The 16,081-nt window shown below is 40.4% G+C and overlaps 1 protein-coding gene across 3 annotated transcripts in view; it reads left to right on the top strand.

Annotated features, from left to right (window-relative positions):
- Positions 1 to 16,081, top strand: part of GTF2IRD1 (GTF2I repeat domain containing 1) — a 130,845-nt gene that overhangs the window by 95,965 nt on the left and 18,799 nt on the right. For 2 of the 3 annotated variants that reach the window (XM_063297662.1, XM_063297653.1), the window contains exons 17-22: positions 684 to 742; positions 1,752 to 1,811; positions 4,661 to 4,744; positions 5,725 to 5,908; positions 8,520 to 8,548; positions 11,344 to 11,391. In XM_063297662.1, coding sequence (XP_063153732.1) covers positions 684 to 742; positions 1,752 to 1,811; positions 4,661 to 4,744; positions 5,725 to 5,908; positions 8,520 to 8,548; positions 11,344 to 11,391 — 464 coding nt within the window. The remainder of the gene's footprint in view (positions 1 to 683; positions 743 to 1,751; positions 1,812 to 4,660; positions 4,745 to 5,724; positions 5,909 to 8,519; positions 8,549 to 11,343; positions 11,392 to 16,081) is intronic. The other variant, XM_063297671.1, reaches the window with a different exon arrangement.

Below are 16,081 nucleotides of genomic sequence, written 5' to 3'. Positions count from 1 at the left end.
ACTTTCACAAAACCTTTCCAAAAATATGTTTGCCAGAGTTCATAATGGCATGAGCATACCTGCTGTGTGCTTCCTGAAAAATCTTCAGCAGGAAAAATCTACCAGTTGTTTCTAGCCTGAGCCTCGAGATTATTCAGTGTTTTTCCTCCTAAGAAAAATCTGAGTCTTATAATCTTGCCTATTTCTGATTGCAGAATGTTGTCTTCATGGGTTCTCATAGATGTACCTGATAGAGGGCCCCTTTAAAGTTGCTGCAAAATACTAATTTTCAATGGGACAGAAGGAAAAAAGTTATGAAATCTATGGAAGTAATCCCATTCCGTGTATTTAATAGATTACATTTAATTTGGACTGGATTTAAAGGTGAATTAAATTTAGCTTCCTGTGTCTCAGCCCTAATGACTTTTTGAGTTGCAGCCAAGTACAGTCCTTAGTCTGAAAAAAGGGCTTCACCATTCTGCTGGAGACAATGGCAAGCCAGTTGAAGCGATAGTCTGATGACATAAGGCTTTTAATGGGAGGGCACAATAGCAAAGCCTTTTCAAAGGGTTCAGCTTCAGTCCCTCAAATGTCCAGGTAGGACTGGGAAATACTCTTTGCCTGTAAACCTGGAAAGCTGCTGCTGCCAACCTGTGCAAAAACTACTGAACTTGATGCATCATTCCTCTGACATTGTCTTTCAGGCCAGAACTTCTTACCGAAGGAATTAAGGAAATGACCTCAGACAGCTCAGGAGCAATAGGTAAGGAGGTGGATTCCTAGCAGTTTATTATTGTCTTTGAAGAAAACAAGAGAACGTCATCACCTGAAAAATGGGCAAGTTTATTACGGCATACATTTTTGTTCATTAGAATTCTTTTCCTCATAAGCATGAAACGTTAGCTTAAATTGGCATGTGAACCTATGTGGTTATACATACATGATGTATAACAAATGGCATGTATATTAGCACCATGCAGTGCTCCCTGTATGCATCAAAGAACCTTTTCCCCTTTGAATCCAAATTACTGTAGAGGTATCAAGAGAAGGAAACAAGATGCAAGAAACACCAATTATTATCACTATGTTAAAGCTTCAGTATGTAAAATAATTACAACCACTCACAAAGCTGTGTTATTTTTTTTTTATCAAATGCAAAGCAAAAAGAAACAAAAGGGTTATGTCCAGGCATTGAAGATCATTTAATATCATTTTCTGCTTTAAAAATATATAGATCAAAGAGGAGCATTTAGCACAGGTGGGCAGCCTTTGTGGCCTTGTACACCAAGTAGGCAAATAAGTAGATAGGTAGATAGAATAAAAAGTTAACATTAAAATTACCAAGAGTGCCTCAAATTGCCGATGGAGAAAATCTATCTATGTAGTCACTAAGGGTAAACAATGACTTGATGGCACATATTCAATCAATCAGTCCTCAAATTGCCAAGTCTTGCAAGAGTTTGGCGACCTTACCCACAGAACTGGTGTAATTTCAGGTAAAAAGACTGTAATCTCAGGGGAGCCCATCAAAACTTCATGAATTCACACAAAACAATCCTGTTGTCTAAAATCTCATGTGTCTTGGTGATCTTACAAGTTTTCAACCCTTTCTAATTTTTGAAAACAATCTGTGTTGCAACTCCATGGACACAATCTGGAAGTATCATGGGTACCTTAGTGCCTGCTGGTACTGTATGGCTAACTCCTAAATTTCAAGATGGAAACTAAAAAGTGAAGATAAATAAGTAATCACCTTTCTCTTGTGTTGGCAGCCAATGACAGAGTCTCCATTGAACCTGTTGAGGAACCTGTAAAAAGACCAGGATTTCAAGGTGAGAATGGGGATGAGGTAGTATTCTGCCTACATCTACCTCACTTCACTTGTTCTGAGCTTGTTTTTTTAATCGTATTTGCTGGATTAGTGGCTGCCATTTTGACTTTTTTGACACCCCCTCCCCTTGTGGACACAATGGTTTCAGTTGATTGTGTAACTTGCAGGGCAGTTACCACCCAGAGTCCCCCTTTCTTGGGGGAGATGGGCGGTAATAGAAATTTGAATAATAAATAAATAAAAATAAATAAAAATATGCATGCTTGCTCTCTTGCCTCTAAGACAATCTCCCTGGGTTCCGTAGGATATATCGCTCCCCAGAAAAGGTTGTAGAAGATTCCAGCTGTTGCCTTGCTTGAGTTGCTGGTGTGCCTTATTTACAAAATGTAGTGTGAGAGAGATTGTATTGTATTTCTTTATGTTTCAAGTAAAGCTCCCTTGGCTGAATGCAGCTCCATTCAAAGAAAAGAATAAACCACCCTGCAAATGGAAAACTTGGTTATCTGAGGAACGACAGCATTTGTCTAGCCTTATTTTTCACATGCTAATGTACACTCAGAGATGTAATTATTTTGCATGGGGGAACTTCCTTTTGTTTGAGTCCCCATCTGTTCTGGGCTGTGCTAAATATACATTTGCTAACTCAGGGAGAACTAGACTTATTTTCATATTTATTATATTAACATCTTTAATTATATTTATCTTTAATTAGTTGCCAAAAGTCTGTTGATTTCAATGGCATGGCTTTCAGTGCCACTCAGCTGGTGAGGCCCTTGGGGCACATTGCAAATATAATCTCAGAACAACTAAAAGTCAGCAGCAAACTATCAAAAAAAGTTTAAAACTTGAAAGAAGTGTTCCCTGAAAGAGAAAAGTTTTGGCATGGTACGTTTTTACATTTTCCCTCCTGAAACAGGATGTATTCCCCTTTCACATCTTCATCGGAGCAAACCATTGTTTCCTGTGCCTTCATAAACATACAAACTGTGGCTTGTTATGGATCCCAATTCCACTTGGCAGGGAAGACATAGTTTGCTTGGTTTAAACTTCAGTCTATCTGGGTGCTCATGGATTTCATTTTTCCTAGTAAATGAAAATAAAAATATATGAAAAATAGTTTGAAAACTGTTTATTGCTTAGCAGTCTATTCTGCTTTTAAAAGAATTTTCAGTGGCTGTATTAAAGCTTGAGATAGCTCTTCTTTATAGTTTTTCTACTGCAAATGTTATTCTTTATTTTTAGAAGATATAAACAGAGTACCAAAATACACAACAATAACAAAATTAAACCAAGCAATCCAAGAAATAAAAAAAATGAAAAAGAAAAAAGAAGGAAAAAAAGACAGCCCCCCACATCCAAACCCTTAAAGACATTAACAACATTTAGTAAATTACAATGCAGGAAGTCCTCAGTTAACTACGGTAACTGGGACTGGAATTTCCACTGCTAAGCGATGCGGTCATAAAGTGCGGCATCACACAAATGTGCCGCTTACCAACAGAAATTCTGGCACTTCCGGTTGCTGCTGTTAAGCGAATCACTGCAGCTCATTAAGCAAGGACATCATGTGGTCACCATTTGCGATCTCCTGCTGGCTTCCCCATTGACTTTGCTTGTAGGAAGCCAGCAAAGAAGGTGACAGATGGCAGTCACGTGACATGGAGGCTCTGCAACCAATGTAAGTACGAGGACTGGTCGTAACTCCCACTCATTCAACACTGTTGTAAGTTTGAATGGTCACTGAAGGAGTGATCGTTAAGCAAGGATAACCTGTACTAAAGGGTTAGGATTAACATTGAAACAAAGTTCTAACATATATACTGTATTAAACTTGTAGATAGTTATGGGTTTACAAAAAATACCTTATAATAATCAGATACAAAATGCCTAATGATATTACTGTATTTTTGTGAAATATGATAAAATCTGTGCCAAAGAACATACTGCTTCATCCATTGATTAGTAGAAAATATTGTTTTTTCCAGAATGGATAAATTACACATTTCCCAAAGCCAATCCTTAATGTCTGGAATAATACCACTTTTTCAATTTCTCAGTATAGTTTTTTTGGCCACCCTCTATGCCCAGCTAAACTGTAATTCCTCTCAGTCAGTCAGATTCCAGAGTTTTGGTATATAATTCAACATCACATTAACATATTTAACATTGAGGGATTTCCCCATATTTATGTACATTAAAATACTATTCCAGAAAAGCCTTCATGGCATAGGGCCTGGATATCTGAGAAACCATCTATCTCCAATTGTTTCTTCTTGCCCAGTATGTTTGGGCAGAGTGGGTGTTCTCCAGGTCCCCTCTATTAAATTTTGTCATCTTATGGGACCAAGGAAGCATGCCTTCTCTACTGTGGTCCCACCTTCTGGAACCACATCCCCCCAGATGTATGGACAGCACCCTCTCTCTTGGGGTTCCAGAAAGCCCTCAAGACCTGGCTTTGGTCTCAGGACTGGAGTTAATGTGTTGTGGGGCCCCTGCTGTGATCCTTTGTTATTATTATGGTTGTTTTAGTCTGGGCTATCTATGTCCTTGTATGTTTTTTTTAAACTTTTATATACTTTCTGAGGTTTTGAAAGCCATCCTGAATCTACCAGAGTGGGCAGCTGTAACAAATCTAAATAAATAAATAAATAAATCTTCACATGACCATATCGTAAGAGTCAGTGATCCCTCAAATTTTTTGCATCTCCAACAGAGAAAATCTGATGTCCATCCTTTCAAGTACAGTATTTGGAGAGTCCAATACACTCTAAATTGTATTTAGGTCTTCTCTGTATTTGACAAAAACTGTGATCTAAGAGGACAAATTACGGTTTCCATCTTTCCTTACAGAAAATTATGATGCTCGGCTGTCAAGAATAGATATTGCAAACACACTCAGGGAACAGGTTCAAGATCTGTTCAATAAGAAGTATGGTAAGTGATTTTGTGGCAAGCCACCAGCAGGCACAAGCAGGAGTTATTAATCTGAGAGAGGCTTGGCTGCAAGCACACAGAATTAAAGAATCCTAGAACTGTAGAGTTGGATGAGACCACAAAGATCATCCAGTCCAACCATCCAGCCTTTTCTTAAAAGAACCCACAACCTAGCAAATCATAGTTGGCAGTAATTTCTAGATCAGGTAAACTATGGCTTGCCTGAAAAATGAGGATTTGTAATTTGAAAGCGTATATAATCCACCCTATTAAGACCCCAAGGGAGGATATGGTTTATTTCAGGGATAAGGGATTGAGTCCAGCTCCGTGGAAGAGTTCAGAAAGTGAAGGTAGGAGAGACAGTTCCCTTGGAGCCTGCAGGCACCCACAGGCATGCCCCCACTTGTGCAGCTGCAGCCCAGAGAGTGTGCATAGTGGGAACCCTGACAGAGCCCAGTGCTGGGGAGCTGTGTGTGTCATTAGGCCCCAGCTATTAGGAAGGCTGGGGAGGACAGGGTGTTGTCCATCACACTATCAGGTAGTGTGTGTAAAAGTGGTCCTCAGTTTGCAAACTTGGCAGACAAACATCTGCATGAACTTTTGAATGATTTTTTTTCTTAATGCATGCATAAAAGCATATGTTCTTTAGGAGAACGATCTTTGCCATCATTGTTTTTCTACAGTATTTTTGTGTGCAGTTTTCCCAAATGTTCACTCTTTTTTGGCACTTCCCTTTAACAAGCATTTTTAATAGGAACCACATGGTGAAATTCTGAAAAGTAGAGATTTCAACACCTCCGTAAATTCTTCTGGTTTCTCATCTGACTTGGGAGATATGAAAGAGAGACCCATTTGTGCTCACCTTTGGACCAGATGTGCTTCTCTTGCCTTCTTCAAGGCTGCTTAGTGTTCTTCGAAGCTGGACAGGAACTGAGCTGTGGCAACAGACTAACCTCTCCCCCATGCTGCCTTCCTTTCAGGTGAGGCTTTGGGCATCAAATACCCAGTCCAAGTGCCATACAAGCGCATCAAAAGCAATCCAGGTTCAGTGATCATAGAGGGGTTGCCACCAGGAATCCCATTCCGGAAACCATGCACCTTCGGCTCCCAAAACCTGGAGAGGATATTAGCCGTGGCGGACAAGATCAAGTTCACAGTTACAAGGTATTTGTCCTTAGGGAACCTCATCAGGTTGCAGCCCTGGGTATAGGTAGGGGTGTTAGTCTACTTTCTCACCTATATTTAGGACTTTCAGCTGAAATAGATACTTCAAGGATTTCTCCAAATATCATTTGTGTTTGTTAATACTTTTTGTCAGAGATTGCTGGAAAGCGTTTGGCCCGAGAGATCAGAAAAATCACACACCAGGCATTTCTATAAAAATAAATGTATTTACAGAAAGCTTCTTACATAAACATATTTACAAGCTTATGCATTTACATGCTCTCTGAGAGGACTGGAAGGAGGCTACAAAAAGGAAACTGAAACTGTAACAAGCCCAGGCAAGTTCCTTCCAGGCAACTTTCTTATATGGTCATTCTTTTCACATCCAAAACTGAGGACAATTAAGTTTGACCTGTTCACCCTGCCAGAGTGATTTGTTACCATAGTAACTTAATTTCTGTAGCAGAAAACAATATACCAACACTTTTACCCTGTCTTCCAAAGGAGCTTTTCCCAAAGTGGAGGACAGTCAAACCACCTATTTGAATGGACAGCTAGTTCCCTCCATGCCGCCAACTAATTTATTTTTTAAAAAGTCTGTGGTAGAATAATTGAGAATACAGTAAGCAGTTGGTATACAGAGTTTTGAAATAAAATAAGATTTTCCAGTCTCATTTTCTCTTGAGAGATGTTGTCTTGAAGTCAAGGTTGCCTTCCTTTTGAATAAATATCCTATTTTTTTCCATTTTTTTTTGCAAATGAAACCCTGCTTCAAAGGACTTCAGAGCAACAGACTTTGGATGCAAGGGAAACATTTTTTTCTGTATTTATATACTTTGCATTATTTTGCATAATTGCAGACAATATGCAGTGATGGAAATGACACAATTTGCCATTACACAAATTACATAAAATGATGAGAATAACTTGTATTGTTTGCTTGCTGATGTCTACCATGGTTGATGTACTCTCTCATTTAACAGACAGTTGGGAATAATGGACACCTCAACTCAGTTGGTCTGTTAAATGGAAGCTTTGCTTCTGGTAGTTAGAAATGTAAACTAAAAATAGTTAAACATTGAAGTCATCAGTTGATAAAATCAGTTGATGAAACCTTAAAATTACCACCTAAAAATACCAGAACGTTGAATTCATTTGATGAGTGCCTTGCAATAGTTGAATTTATTTAATGAGTGCCTTGCAATACAAAAATTGGACTTAATGAGGCTTGGGAAGAATTTAACAACAACAAGAATATTTGCCGACATTCAAAAAGACAGTCTAGTACCACCAGATGTCTCTCTTTGGTGAGAGAATCCCCAAAATTAAAGGGTTTCTACTGAGAAATCTTATTTCTGGTCAGCCCCATCACTAAATTAGCATGAAATGGCATTCACTGTGGGAAAATAGTTAGGATCCCATTATATGATCTCAGCAGCCATCTGGTGGTTGCATTTATACAATACACTTAATCTGGGTACTAAATTGACTCTTGAGTTTGCACAGTACATTGAACTATAAACTAAGCAAGCCGGATGGGTTTATACAATCTATACAACCTGCTAAGACCTACAGGTATAAATCTAGATTGACACTAACAAAGCTTTGCACATTGTAAAATGCACCTGCTTGATTTGTAACTGGCCTGGTTAAATGCCGTATGTAAAACAAAACAGCTGAGAAATGAATCTGTGTGTAGGGCTGCAGAATTCAGACTGATTAGTTAAACTTAGCTCTGTTTCCTGATCCTCAGTGGTTTTTGGGGCTCCTGCTACATAGACATTAGATCCCTTAACTCTTAACATTAATTCTCAATGCTTTGTGTAAATTTTGAATTTTCAGCACAATGGTCTGTTCAAATGTTTTCTAGAGCCTTAATATGGTTTGCTTACTTCTGGCATGGCATAAGATATAAACCCAACTCTTGTGGTTTGAAAATCCTAGCTTGTGACTTAGCATTATGTCTGAATCTGGACATGGTGGATTAATTAAAAACCATAGATTAAAAATGGCTTAGTGTGAGGTGTTGGCTGAGTTATAGAATCCCACGCTTGTCACGATGTACAAAATGATGCAAACAATGTCACTAGCATAATTTGCATGGGGTTATCATGATGCACATGATGTCATCATGGCTTCTAACAGATGCCTGTAATAGGATACCTCTGTCCTATTGAGGGATATACCTTGTTGGGTACATGCTAGCTCTGGTTGGGCTGAACCAGGGATGGAATCAAAAGATCCACCTGCTTCTCTTTGTCTCCTCCTCTGCCCTCACAAGAAACTCTTGAATGAAAAAAAGCTCGCTCTTGCTGGTGGTCTGAATTGATTTGCTTGCAATTGCAGACACTTTTAAAAAAAAATAAAAATCTTAGGTTTTGATCTCTAGGTTGCTCCCCTCTGCCATAATGGACATGCCTACTCTGCCTGCATTTTTCAATTATTTCTTATCAGCCACAACCAGATCCTCTTTTTTGTGTGTGAATCCCTTTTTTGAGAGGGGGGGGCGGTTGCCCACAATCCTATGAGAATCTAATATTTGCTGCAAGGGCCAATTTAAAGCCTGCCTCTGTTTCACAATCAACACTATGTTTGTTTGTTTCTTTTTCAGGCCTTTCCAAGGGCTCATCCCTAAACCTGGTAAGTGCCTAAAGGCCTAACAACAAAATGCCGAGTATGTTTTTGTCATCCTTTGGTTAAATAGGGCAGTTTATGCAGAAAATGTGGTTTCACTTGTATTAGGTGTCTTTGTATTCTAGGCTATTTAACCACTATGTTGTGCTACAGGAGTCCCTAATGATAAAAAAAGTTACCAGGATTTGCTCATTTGATTTAGACAGATAGCTGGGTCTCCCTGGATTGGTTGTGCTGTCATGAAGCAGGTATCAGGACAAAGTTGCCAGTCTTGTGGAACCTTGCTCTAGGATTAGAGGGCAAGGGGTTGAAGTTAACGTAACTGCCACCCTATTTCTTGTTTAAACTGAATGAATGTTGTGTAATTATTACACACCTCCATTGCAATCCTGCTGTTCCATGGATTTTGTAGTTTTAAGGCTGCATGCTGAACATAGATGACCTGATATGCATAGGGTGATCAGACATGCTGATACTGCTCCCCCAAAACCAGGATATAGTATGATAGCCCTAACTCTGATATTTGAGGCAGAGGCACAGAAAGCAACAGTCATAGAAACGGCATTGAGAAATTAGCCTGTCTTGATAGTGGCTGGGTTTTCTTTCACTCATTCATTGGGTTTATGGATATCTCCTGGTGGAATAAAAGCTAGGGATAGCAGAGAACATCTATTCTGTTCTCCATTTCCTGAGTGATAGATAATGAGGTCTGCTTCTTGGTAATCATCCATCACTTTAGTTTGACTTGAAAATCATTTTGCAGACAATGTCAAAGAACAGTAGGAAACAGGGGTGTTGGAATTACAGAAAACTGCTTCATTACACAGAAGCTCTACTAAACATTCTTTTTTCATGCATATAATTTTTGCCAGGGACTCTGGCAGAGGACGATGTCTAATAAAGGAAACAGGAACGAGAGGGTCTTCTTACTAGGCAGAAGTGGGATAAACAGAAGAGGCTTCTCTAAAATCAGGAACACATAGGTTAGGATGGGCAGGGTCTACCTCTCAAGATCAGCTGATGGAATGCTTGGCCAGTGTTGAAGCCCACTTGCTACCTAGAAACCCAAAGCCCTTTCCATCTGATGAGTGTATCACAGGAACAATGCAAAATGCTAGAGTTCAGCTACTGAGTGCCATATTTGAAGCCCCAGTACTCTTTTTCCAGTGCAAGAAAGGATTATCTGAAAAATGGATATAGAGATTTAAGAAGAGACTCTTGGCTGGTTTGCACAAATCAGTGCAAGGTTTTACTGTGAGGTTCTGAGATCAGATGGTTGTCTAGACAGTTCTGATTATCATCAAGTGTGTCAAGTAAGAAGTTGATTCTACTGATATAACGTTATGGGATGGGGCATGGATTTCCTGCCCGGCAAGGACACAATGAAATTTACAAGTCTAGGAAAGGCCTACCAGTTTGATCCCCGAAAACTGTTGCTTGTTGGTTTTAGTTGAACTGATAACTCTTTGTATCTAGAATTCTTTGCTCTTAGAGATCAGTTGCATGCTTCAGATGTCAAATTCAGTCCATTGCATCTCCAAACAAAAAAATTCCTTAGACAGTAAAATTGGGAAAGGCCTCACTGACTGATCTTCAAAGATGTATTATGACTTTAGACTGCCTTTCCTAATTTCTTGCCTTCTCGGTGTTAGACTTCAGTTTCCAGAATTGCTGATTGGGAATTCCTTCAGCTGAAATCCAGTGCTTTGGGGAAATTCTGATGTAGGCAATTTAACTAGATCAGAATAGCCATTATTTTTAGAATAATGAGAAATACATATTTTCTGGAAAATATCAGCTAGTAGAAGCAGACAAGACCAGGCTAGATGATAAAATTGTCTTACTTGGTGTATAAGGTCCATTCCTGGTCCTAATAAAGTTTTGGAGAAGACGATATCTGGCAAAATTTGGAGAGGCTTTACACCCTGATCTACTTTCCCTTACCTCTACTTCCTCTGTGACTCAAAAAAGAAAGAGAGGAGATTCTTAAGACATTTGGTTTGGAAATAATTTTGCTGGAAAGGTCTTCTGTTATTTTTGCCATAATTGCTAGTGCACTTGGGTTCCATCTGTTCTGTCCTGAGTGGCTTTTCCATGTTAATACATCATTTCCCATTCTCCAATTAATGTCAGATAAGATTTTTTAATAACATGGGCAAGCACGCACACATACACGTTCAAATTCCTGTGTTTTTAATACCATAAATGTCAGCTCGACCTCCTCACTCTTTAGATCATTCTTACAGCTGAATCTTTCCTTTTTAAAAACAAGGGTGGTTTCTCAACCAATTGAGATTCCATGGAAAACCATGTATTTTCAGTGATATAGAAATATCAGAACTATCACAGCAGTCTCATGGCCTCTTCATGGCATAACTGCATTTGTGGCTTTTTCCAAAGTAGAGCTAGGACACATGGCACGTGTGTCCATGAACACATTGATGCAGTTGTTTGCAACCATATGGAAGTGGCAGCCTTGCAAGGTAGGCCAGATCAAGACACAGATACAATAGGCATTCCAGGAATGCTACTTTATTATTGCAGGAGAATCTTGAAAGCCTGGCCAACACTTCACCACCCTTTTTAAGGACAACAAGATCAAGACAGACGGATACGAGTCTCTTTTCAGCTATGCGGTTTAGCCCTGATCCCAGAATTTTTCAGAATCTGTGCCTGTGTGTGTGCATGTTAGCCACAACATTGCACGTTGATTTTCTACTTTTTTTTTTGGTTGCACAAAGAGCAAAACCCGACTCACTCATTGCCCCTTCTCTCTTTTCTTTCCCTGATGTACAATGTAGCCCCTAGACGGATATCCACCTTGGAAAAAGCTTACGCCGCTTTGAACGGTATGTTGCTTAGACGAGGCACTATAGATGGTAGCAGACAAGAAATAATGTTATATTGTTGCTGTGATAATATGATTATCGGGATCCATTTAGTCCACTGTCCTATAGATTTTCCAGCTGCAGCATCAGCTGTTTTTTATATATATATATATTTATATCCCGCCCTTGTTCTGAAGAACTCAAGTTGGAATGCATGGTTCTTCCCAGCAAAGCACTCCTATCCCCACCCTTCCTCTACTATTTTGATCTTCATGATAACCCTGCAAGCTAGGTCAGGTTGAGAGATGGTGACTGGACACAGGTCTCCAGCAGCTACATTTCATGGCTAAATGGGGACTTAAAGCTGAGTTTCCAGTCTAGCTTTAATGCAAATTACATGCAGGCATATTTAAAAGTTTAAGATCCTTTTCAAGTTTTGTTTCTGCCTTGTTCTAGGAAAAGGGACAAGATCAGGGCCTCAGATGCATGGAAGGATTTTTTTACATTCTTCCTTTCCCATCATAATGAAGGCACAAAATTCACCCCCATCCAGGGGGTGCATTACTTTGCGCTGAGCTTTTTCAGAGCTTAAAGAACAGGAGTCTGATTGAAAAAAATAATTCCAGAGTTTGGTGCTTGTTTCATTTCTTTCTTAACCAAAGCCATCAAATGTGTGATGTGCTACTGTGAAAAAGTTATCCCTCCCCACTCCGCCCGTTTGGTCAATTCAGTTAAAGGGATAACAAGGCCCAGTTGCATGAGGACTTCAATATTTGGAGCTGATTTGGGCCAACTCTGCCCTATATAAATCTCACCACCTTTGGCATCCCTCACTACTGTGCACAGATTTTGGAGGCATGTCATGCCCTGCTCCAAACAAATTTCTGAAGACCTATCTTTAAAAAATAATTGAGGCCTATCAAGTTAGAGAAGGTTACAAACCATTGCTAAAGCTCTGGGGCTCCCCTGATCCATAGTCATAGACCTAATCTTGAAATTAAGATTTGGGAAAATAGCAAATCTTGCCAAGAGGAGCCATCCTGTTAAAATTATGTCAAAATGCAGTGTAGAATCACCCAGGAAGTCATAAAGAACCGCAGAACGTCATTCAAGGATCTACTGGTTTTTGCTTTTTGTTTTTGCTGGCTAAAAGCAATAGTCATGACTTCACCATGTAAAAATGGGAGAATAGCAAGGATGTCATGAGTACTGATGGTGAGCTGGAAGGGGCCTCTATCCAGGGGGGAAAACGCATGCGTAGTACTGAGGAGTTAAGCAGCCATGCAAAGAGACACAGATCAGACCCGCCTTAACTTTGGGGTTTATCTGTCTGGGTTTTTCCCACGCTTCTTCAGTTTGTTAGGATTCTGTTTTATGTAGCAGTAATAAAGGTCGGCGGTTCGAATCCGCGCGACGGGGTTTGCTCCCGTTGCTAGTCCCAGCTCCTGCTCACTTAGCAGTTCGAAAACATGCAAATGTGAGTAGATCAATAGGTACCGCTTCGGCGGGAAGGTAACGGCGTTCCGTGTCGTCATGCCGGCCACATGACCACGGACGGGTCTACGGACAACGCCGGCTCTAACGGCTTAGAAACAGAGATGAGCACCTCCCCCTAGAGTTGGACACGACTGGACTTTACGTCAAGGGAAACCTTTACCTTTACTAATAAACATTAGAGACCTACTCCTCGTCTCAGCGTGATTTCTGACTGTTAGAACAAAGGCAGAGGCTATGGCCCATTAAGACAGGCACTGATGCTTATCTCAAATTTGCCAAAAAGCTTTTGGATGACCTTCTAGATTTCTGGAGGAATGTTCAATAGACAGATGAGTCAGATGTGGACCTTTGGAGGCTATATGGATTTTGTTAGGTCTGGCAGAAACAAAACTGCATTTCACAGTAAGCTCTTCATTCCAGCTGATGAGCATGGCAATGGTGGCATTCTGCTTTGCGGATGCTTTACTGCCTCTAGATCTTCCATCACTGAAGGCAGCATGAACTTTGCTTTGTATCAGAGAATTCTGAATTCTATAGGAGAATATCAGGCCATCAGCTGAAGCACAAGTGGGTCGTGCAACAAGAAGAGTATGAATGAAGAACAAATTTTGGAGAGGCCATCTTGAAGCCCAGCTCTAGAAATGTGACAAGACCTGAGAAGAGCTGTTTGTGCTACAAAATCTACAGAGGTTACTGAGTGTAAGCCCTTTACAATGGAGAAATGACTCAAAATTCCTACTCAGCGATGTGAGAGATTGATCATCAATTACAGGCAGTGATTGGTTACAGCTAAAGATGGTGCAACTCATTACTGAATGCAAATTGGCAGCTACTTTTTCATACTGGGACATGGTATGTTAGATGTCTTTGTTTATGAAAAAAATTAAATAAGCACCAACTTTGATATTAATTGTCCATTCCAGATTCCCTTAATATATCTCTAAGATCCAGATGAAGGTCTGATAATGCTCTGTGGCAAAAATATGCAAAAACTCAGAATATCCAAGAGGGTCTGGATGCTTTTTCACATAAATGTAGCTCTGAACAGCCCCCTTCCCCATTCTTTCCCCCAACTTTGGAGTCACCTAGAAGCAAATATTGAATGGAAGGGAGCATGATTTCTAGGCCGAGAAAAGTAGGAGATAACATGGGGTGAAAAGGTCTTAAAAAGTGTCTTCCCACCATTGTGTGACCCAGTCCTGATTCAGCTCCATCCTTTACTTCCCTTGTTTGGCTACTTGAATCTTTTATTGTAAACCGCCCAGAGTCCCCCGTCAGGGGAGATGGGCAGTGATATAAATTTAAATAAATAAAATAAAATAAAATAAAACCCTGGAGAATTAAATCACATCTCTACTCTGGTATTAGCCTAAACTCAGATTTCCCCAACTTGGCATCCTTCAGAAGTGTTGGGATTACAACTATCAGAAGAATACTGGTGGGAAAACGTGGCCAGATCTAAATGAAGAGGTTCTTGCCAAGGCTAAGAATTGCGATCCTTTTATGCAGTGGAAGAGACAATAGATGTTATTAAAAGCAACAGCGCAAGCAGCGGTGATCACTGGATCAATATCATGGGGCAAATCTGACAAAGAGCATTTCCCTCTGTTTGCAACACCCCCCAGGAAGGGAAGCAGCACCTGATGGAAGCGGTACCATTTGGTACAGGGAGGGAGGGGGCACCTTCTCTTCAGCAAAGGGCATGCTGAATCTTTGGCAAGTTGCTTTGGGAGCAGGGGCGTCAGTAGGTGAAGGGGTGAAAAAGTCAAGATATTGGCTGTGACTGCGTGATTGAAGCCCTGCCCCTTTTTGTGTGTGTTATATAAGAGGCGGGGGTTCGATCATGTGCCATAGCTGAACGTTGACTTTTTTCCATAACCTCCACAGTAGCCCCCACAGTTGGTAACCTTTTTTGTGCACCCTCCCTCCCATGAAGAGTTCAGTTTGATGTTTGCTCTCTTTTCTATGGGAAAGCCCTCCTTGTGGTTAAAGATTTCAGGGACGCTACAGTCACCCCTGCATTTTTTCCTCCACCCCTTGCCGTCTTCCCCATCTCCCTCATGAGGAAGGGGGGAGTCAAAAAAGTTAGAATGGCAACCATAACACACAATTGAAGGTCCGCCTCTTTTATGTTAGTTGTGATATACTAAAAGAGGGCGGGGCTTCAATTGCATGGTGACTTTTGTTTACCCCTCCCTATGGACATCCCTGAACCCTACTATCCTTTATGCTATTGTTTTTGCAGGGAGAAATAAGATGCTTGATTAAATAGGGCAAAGCCATCTTTCCAACCAGGTGCCTTTCCTGTAACTGGATCTACAATTCTGAGAATTGGCTGAAGTTTCTGAGAATCTTAGGAGGACCAGTTGGTGGGCAACAGTTGGAGAAGATGGGCTAATATTGAAGCAATATTGAAGCTTTCTAGGCTTGATTGTTTCACCTTGCAACACTGTGGTAAAGATAAAACATGGAAAACAAAGTGTGGTAAAGTCTGTGCACACATGCTCATGTATCCCCAAAACCTGGAGCACAACGTGAAAAAGGACTAATTAAAAAGCAACAAAAAACATACACAATTGGGTGATTGTTGCTGCAGGATCTTTTAGAGGCAGCAACGGTCAATTATCCCCCCTTTTTTTTGGTCACAATGCACTAATTAGCAAGGACAACACAAAAGGATTTCCATTTATTAAGCCCCAACAGGCCCAGAACAAAGAAATGATATCATGCAGGGGTTGGCAACATCTGCTTCCAGGGCTCTGGGCAGCCCTTAGGCTAATTTCATGCAAAAGATCAATTCAAACCTTGGGTAAGGGTTATTTGTCCATTCCCTGCAGCCTGCTGTTTGGAAGTGGGAAAAAGAAAGAGAAATGTCAGAAAACATGGCCATGAAATGATTGATTGCCTGTTGCTGCAGAAGAGGAGTAGAAAACTGGGCAGGAATGGAGTGGCATACCATGGAAGAAAGCATGGCTGACTGGATGGCTGGCTAGGAGCAATATCACACTGAAACAGAATTATCGCACATCCCGTTGTGTATGATGGTCTATTGTGATGAACTTAGAAATCATATCCTCGCAAGAGTAGCTCCATATGTAATACCTAGGTACTCAGCTGTACTGAGGTTAATGGACCATTGTTCGTAGCTGGCCTGAGTGTATGAAGTTCAGCAACATACTCAGCTTTACATTTTTACTCTGCGTTGCCTTTCTTT

Source organism: Candoia aspera, chromosome 1, assembly GCF_035149785.1.
Source record: "Candoia aspera isolate rCanAsp1 chromosome 1, rCanAsp1.hap2, whole genome shotgun sequence".
Classification (NCBI taxonomy): domain Eukaryota; kingdom Metazoa; phylum Chordata; class Lepidosauria; order Squamata; family Boidae; genus Candoia; species Candoia aspera.
This window is presented reverse-complemented; position numbering and strand designations above follow the sequence as displayed.